Source organism: Empidonax traillii, unplaced genomic scaffold (assembly GCF_003031625.1).
Source record: "Empidonax traillii isolate 1590-97213 ecotype Southwest subspecies unplaced genomic scaffold, ASM303162v1 scaffold1289:size253552, whole genome shotgun sequence".
In the NCBI taxonomy this organism is placed as follows: domain Eukaryota; kingdom Metazoa; phylum Chordata; class Aves; order Passeriformes; family Tyrannidae; genus Empidonax; species Empidonax traillii.
Genome location: NW_020956482.1, coordinates 222,229 through 229,530, shown reverse-complemented (window position 1 = coordinate 229,530; position 7,302 = coordinate 222,229). Strand labels below are relative to the sequence as shown.

The 7,302-nt window shown below is 37.8% G+C and overlaps 1 protein-coding gene across 1 annotated transcript in view; it reads left to right on the top strand.

Moving 5' to 3' along the window:
- LOC114069528 (lipase member H-A-like) overlaps positions 1-7,302 on the top strand; it is an 18,190-nt gene that overhangs the window by 6,236 nt on the left and 4,652 nt on the right. Inside the window, exons 3-8 of the mRNA XM_027906371.1 lie at positions 116-224; positions 909-1,010; positions 1,928-2,017; positions 3,589-3,756; positions 4,817-4,909; positions 7,174-7,285. Coding sequence (XP_027762172.1) covers positions 116-224; positions 909-1,010; positions 1,928-2,017; positions 3,589-3,756; positions 4,817-4,909; positions 7,174-7,285 — 674 coding nt within the window. The remainder of the gene's footprint in view (positions 1-115; positions 225-908; positions 1,011-1,927; positions 2,018-3,588; positions 3,757-4,816; positions 4,910-7,173; positions 7,286-7,302) is intronic.

Here is a 7,302-nt window from a genome sequence, read left to right as displayed (position 1 = left end):
GTTAGAAATATAACTGAGAGTAGTGACAAAAAGTGAAAACTAAATCAGTCTACTGATTTCTGTTCAGTTAACTCTGTGTATGGTTGTGGCTTTGGTGTTTTTTTTCCCATGATAGGTGCATGGAGCTTCTCTTGACTCTATGTATATGATTGGAGTTAGTCTTGGGGCTCATGTAGCTGGTTTTGTTGGTCAGAAGTATAATGGCAAACTTGGAAGAATTACAGGTAAGTTTTTTTAATCCCAATACACATATTCTATTGTACCTTATGTTGCCATACCTGCAAATCACAGGGGTGCTAGCACTGAAATACTGACAAATTAGAACTGACTATTTAATAACATACATGAGGAGAAACACATCCCTGGCAGAAGTTCAGGAAATTGTGAAAGTCTGCCCTCAGGACATAAATTACAGATTAAATTTTCCAACCTGTTTCCCTCTAGTCTCTCAAATCAAAAAATTGAGTGCTGCATCTAAATGCCACTTAAGTGAAATGCTGTGCTACCTGAGTTTCTGAATAGTTGTGTTCTGGTGGTGAGAGCAGTTATATTGTGCATTTCATTTTTATGAAGTGCATAATAGGTATGGTATTTTCTGGGGAAAATGACAAAATTAATTGTCCTGATTTGAATCCTCATGCTGTTGGTTTATGTTAATCTGGATAAATGGGAGATGAGCACAACTAATGAGGAAGAGAGAGAAATTAACAGATATGGGTTGATCAGTCTTGTCATAGAAACCTTTGCTTAGCTTAGCGAGTTGAAGAGCAGAACTGTGCTGGGTTTTATTTTCATTTTTATGCCAGGAAAATGAAGTCATTGATGAATAGTGCTCAAATGTTAGTATTTTATGTATCTGTACAGGAACTAAGGCCAAGATTTACAATGTTAGTGTTGTTTTCATTTAGGTCTTGATCCAGCGGGACCTTCATTCACGCACGAGCCGCCAGATGGGAGATTGGATCGTTCTGATGCACAGTTTGTTGATGTAATTCATTCAGATACTGATGGTAATGACACAGCCCTAACTTTCCTTTTCCAGCTTGAGGAAAGAGAGGAAAGCAAAAGAGAAGGGATAAGCTATTTCAGTAACACCCAAAAAGTGCTGCAGAAGTGTGTTTCTTTTGCTGTTCTAATGTGTGTGAACATAGAGGCTGTAAGCACGTGATTATCACTGAATTAATCACTTCTGAGACAGCCAGTCTCAGCTGTGTCATGTTAGTACGCTGCAGAGCCACTGCTCAAAATCCTAAATCATGTTACTGTAAGGTTAAAGTGAAGAACATTGTAAAGTCTGCTTTATCTTTAATTATATTAAAAATTAAGCATTTTACTATACAAATTTATATGTGAAGCTGTAAAAGACCATTTTTTTTGCAATGTTCTGATTTTGTAAATAAGGATAATTTATGGTAAAAATGAAGGTAGGTCAGATTGAATTAAATATTACTCATGGAATCTTGCTTACTTTTATAGGACAGATAAAGATTTTTCTACTTTGCTATACTGCTTGTATGAGATTAATTCAGAATCCAACGTGCAAAAAATAGAAAACCTTACTCTAATGAAAATTGCATTGTGAAAGAATTTTGGTTGCTGGACAGAACATGAATTTCATGAATTTCTTTGTGTAAATAATGTTTCTGCTATAGCTGCTTCTGTTCTTTCCCTTTTGTGGCAGTAGGAGTCTTACACAAATTTGTATACATTTGTGTATAGCATTTTTACTTATGTATAATTTTTCTTAAAAAGAAAAAAATCTTTGGATTTTAACTCATAATATGCCTTTGATTTACAGAAATAAAGAATGCTATAATCACAAAAATTTTCTTAAGGGTTCCATGTTACTTTGTAGTAAATGTCATGACAATTCATTGACTTCATAATTCTGCTTATTGTTTTTTGATTCATGATGTTTTTGCTCTAGCCCTAGGTTTCAAGAAACCTTTAGGAACCATTGATTTCTATCCAAATGGAGGAACAGATCAGCCTGGTTGTCCAAACACAGTTTTCAGCGGTAAATAAAAATGTGTTTAATTAATGAGAAGCGCTTGAGATGAAATCAAAAAAGGTTCAATTGAATTGAATGTACGTTGCACATATTGGGAAATAAAGGAGCTGAGACCATTGCAATCTTTCTTATCATCCCAACTGAGCAAATGAGAAATAACAAAGATATTTTCCTTTTTTTTTTTGAAATATGAATCTTCCTGTAGGCATACATATTCCACCATATCATTAATGTGGGTATGGTGGAATTATGTTATTATATTATATACACACTCTGCATGTAGTGATCTTTATATTTCTGTGGTTATATATAGGCTAGGCATGGGGGAACATGTTTGTGACCAAGTTTGGACGGGATCACTTGCATATGACACGGAAGGCAAAGTTTGCAAGTCTTCACTTTGTCTTAGGTTCCTCCTGGTCAGCAGTGATGACCTAGGCTTTGGACAGGTCCTTTAGGCTCTGGGATGGGAAGTGTTTAAAGAAAAGACCTTTAGCTCCAGAATTTTGCTCATTTCAACCTCCATAAATCTTAGGCAAGGTTGCTGCCCATTGTTTTTGTTTATTCTTTTCAGATATGTTTGTTTCTGTATCTGATTCTTATTACTAATCCTCACGGTGCTGCTACCAATTAAAGCAGCTGCAAAGGCACAGGGCTTCCCCTTGTGTGTCTGCATGCATGGGAGAATCCCTTAAGACTCAGCATCATCTTCATCTGTATAATTTTCACAGTTTGTTTTGTTAGGAGAGAAAGGAATTTTTTACCCCAGACAACTAGGGAGAGGAATCCCTGAAGTGTTCCTCATGGTAATTTTTGTGCCAAAACTGTCTGCACTGAATGGAACAAGGCAAATTGTAACTCAGAGTCATGCTTTATAACAAAAAAACTCTGTAAATTTGATAGGATTTAGCAGACTATTTCTTACAAATAAAACCCTGTAGACTTTTATCAGTGTCTCTAATATTCAAAATAGTCTCCAGTTTCTTCTTCTTGTGTGTGCATCCCCTCTTTACACTTGGTGTTCAACTAACCAGGGAATAAAAGCATGGCTTAAGAATGACTCAGGGAAATGGGATTACTTGAGTAGGAGAGGTGAGTGGCAACAGCGGTGGTAGCTACAGTAAAATCTGAGTGGGTTGAGAACCAGTCAGGCTGAGCAGGGGATTCCTGGAGTCAGAGAAACCCAAATAACAGCTAAGAGACCTTTCAGGAACTGGCCAGGTTCCAGCAGCTCTTACAAGCTGCACTGGTGGTAAAAAGGGCTTTCAGACTGAAAAGGGGAAAGGTTTAGATTAGATATTAGGAAGAAATTCTTTGCTGTTAGGGTGATGAGGCACTGGCACACGTTGGCCAGAGAAGCTGTGGATGTCCCATCCCTGGAAGTGTCCAAGGCCAGGTTGGATGGGGCTTTGAGCAACCTGGTCTAGTGGAAGGTGTTCCTGCTCAAGGCAGGGAGGTTGGAATGAGATAATTTTTAAGGGCCCTTGCAACACAAACCATTCTATGATTCTACTTTTATAACACTTTTTCTTCATTAATAAAAATGATTACATATTCATTTTTTTTCTTTCCTGAAGGAATTCAGTTTTTCAAGTGTGACCATCAAAGAGCTGTTTTCCTCTTCTTAGCATCTTTGAAAAGAAAGTGTGACATAATAACATATCCTTGTGAGTCTTACTTGGATTACAAGAGAGGAAAATGTGTTGATTGTGATGCTTTCCAGCCGATGTCCTGTCCAGTACTGGGTAAGAGTTACAATATTTGCTCTGGGCTGGATGAGATTTTGTGGGAAATCCAGACTCGCTCTTCCTGGGGCTATTCCAGTGATCTGTAGGATCATGTAGAGCCTGATCACATCCCAAGCTACCAGTAGTTAAAGTAATTTAAAGTTCATGGCTGTGTCTATTTTATAGTTACCTCTGTTAGGCACAGGTGCTGAATGTTCCTAATCTTTGATCATTATGCTTTCCAGACTGAAATGGGTTCACAGATTTTCACCCTCTCTACAGAGAGACTGCCTCTACTTAGTTCATCACTTCAGGCTTCCAAAGTGTATTATGACCCCTAGAGTACCTGTGGGTTTTGTTTAGGAATAATGATGTTTATAGCAACCTTAGGGATCCTGTGACTCTTTGGAATCAAGTTTTGATTTGGAATGGGTTTTAGTTGTTTGGGGCTTTATTGCTCTTAGAGAGGATCTGGGGATAGTTTGAAAAGATCTACAATAGCGTGAGCATTTTCTAGTTGGCAGGGTTTTCTTAAAAATGAAATTTCAAAAATGCTTAATTAGAAGTTAGCTTTCAGTTTGTAATTTGTCTCTTTTTAATATCCTTACACTAGGATGTGCACCCTACCTTAGTTGGATCAGGTTCAAAGAAAAAACATAAATGGATCTATAAACTATTTCATAATAAAACACATCCATAACGGGACCTTATAGTAGGGAGAAAATAAAGGAAAGCTGTTCTGTATCTGATCTCTGCAAATATGTGGGCTACTTTTTTTGGATTTTTTTTTTTATTAGCTCTGTAAGCATTATTTTTTAGAATAAGGACTCTATAATAAATAGATAACTATTATAAAATGGCAATGTTAGTGATTCTAATATATTAGAGGAATGAAATACTTGCATAATACATTCTGTTATACTCGGGTGGTTCCTGTATTTTCCAAGCCAATTTTCTTTCTCAGAGAATATATAAGAAAATTGAAGCCAAATTTTTCACTTTGGATTAGATTCTTTTTTTTGCAATTATACATGTATCATGATTTTGCTAAATGAAATATTTAATCTTTGGATTTCAGGTTATCATGCTGATAGATGGAAGAAATGGTTAATAGCAAAAAATTCACCAACGAGAGCTTATTTTGATACCTCGGACCAAGACCCATTCTGCAGTGAGTGACTGAATACACAGATAAAAAAACCTTTACAAAAAGTTATGGCTGTTGTTTTTTAGGTGATCTGGAGTGAAAGTGCGTTAGAAGTAGAAAGTTAGTGTGTTAACTACTTTGTAAAATGGTGTAAAAAAACCATTAGCTAAGGGGCAGCTCACAGACTGGAGGAAGAAGAGAAAGGATGATTGTAGCAGAAGAGTAAGTAGCCCTATATGAACGGAGAAATGTGACTTTAAAAGTAATGGGATGGACTGCCAAGAGGAAGAACAAAGCCAGAAAATGGGACTCAAGTGACAGAGAAAAAGGTGGTCTGAGAGAACCTGCTTAGGTGAGATCAATGCTGCCATTTTCAGAGAGCAGAAATGGGAAGCAAGACTGCCCTGGGTGGGGGTCAAAAAAGGGACCCCTCTGTCTTCTACATGGAGAGAGCATCACCCTACAGTCAACTAAAGGTACTCTCCAGCTCCCCAGAAGTAAAACAGTGGAGGGAAAACTTAGCTGGTGGCTTCAGGGTTATACTCTGTGGGAAAGAACTCTCCAGGCGTGGGCTTTAGCTGCAACAGTTTAGACATCTACCTATCCACATAGAGGTCCAGTTTAGATTCTTGTCCAATTTCTGTTTGTATTAAAAGACTTTACCACCATAAGCAAGTGTTAGCACACACTTCTAATTGGTTATGCTGAAGGTTTTTTGATTTGGGGCATGGGGATAGGCTTACAAGGAATTAATGTGAAATTAGGTTTTTCCATTAGCTTTTTCCATCATCTTGGCAAGTTTTGTGGTGAGGGACACACAGTGTTATTCATTCTTATTTATGTCACTGTTTTTTCCAAAGGAGAGAGCAGAGGTGAATGAAGATATGATGGATTTTATATAAAATTTTTTACATAAAATTTATGTAAAATAACTCCTATTCTGTGTGTCTTTCAGCTCAACCCAAACCTGCTACTACTGTTCTCCCCTGCTCCTGTCTGCTTGGGCTTTGCTCTCAAGGCTGCCCAGGCTGCTAGGTCTGGCTCCTCATTCATTCTACCAGCTGAAAAACACAGCTTTGCTTTCACTCTTACACATATTAAAAGTTGGGCATTCATCAGAAATATAACCAGGCAGAATCCTGGTGGGGGAAAGAAAGAGTATATTGCTAAAGGAAAAGAAATATTCTGGGGTGAAGGTGGTAGAACAGAGAAAAGAGGAGAGAAATATTATCGGACATAGGAGGAGACCCATGGAACAGAATGAGAAATATTGTAATGACAGCATAAATATAAGAGAAAATATGCAAAGTCAAGAAGTAAAATTATTCTACTACACCAGTCTGAAAAAGAGAGTATTGATTAACTAAATCCTAAGAATTACCTTAGATATTAGGAAACCTGAGGAAATAGAATAAACAAGAGGTCTTAAAAATGAGAGAAACAGTAAGCCTGAGCAGGACAAGCTTTTCATACAATGTGAGGCTTGATCTTTTAGGAGAGAATGTTAAAAAGCAACATGCCAAAAAAAAAATAATTGTGTGTACTGTGGGAGCAGTAAAGGTGTGTTTCCTCTGGACAGTCACAGCACAGTTACAGTATTTTTGATGTTTTCAGAAGTGTGGCAGAAGGCCAGGACAGGTCTCTGAGGGCACACTGGAGCAGGTCAGCTCCTGCCCAGGTACCCAGCCTGTTTTCCTGAGGCTGTGGTCCTTCCAGAGTGGGGGGATCTAGGGATGGAGTGTAAGAAAGCTCTTGTCTTCCTCAGGCTTCCCCAGGATTTTTTCTAGAATCCACACAGAGGTTTTGGCAGGTTGACTTCTCTGAGGGAAGGCTGTTTGGAGGAGCTGTCCTGCCAAGCAAGGCAGGGGAATGCTTTCAGCTTTTACCTCCTGAATAATCAGCTCACCCAAGTAACTGCCCACTTTGATCATACATAAAGCTTCTGCCAATGCAGAAATAATATCCCCTCTTTGCCAAAACCTGAAGGTGCTAGTTAGGGCTTGATTTTGTAGTTTTTCCGTAGGCAGGTCAAACTCTTCATGGTAATTTTGGTGATAGCTTTCTGATGCACATCCTGTCCATGCAAGAACTGGAGGAAAAAATACATTAATTATACAGAAATAATTTCTGTCAGTAGTCTTCTTATTCTCCTTTGAACTGGTAGGTTAAAAGTAAAGAGTCACTATTCCTAGCATCATCCAGTGAATGCTTTTAACAGGGTGATAATAACAACTGTATCCTGTTGAGATAATTCTTTGATTTTCATGATTTTCTATTTCTTTTTGCAGTGTACAACTACTTACTGGACATTACTACCTGGAATAAAAGCAACAGGAGAGGTTTCATTAAAGTTAAAATAACAGACCATGCTGGAAACACAGTAGAATCAGAGATGAATAGGTATGTTGTGCTTTGTC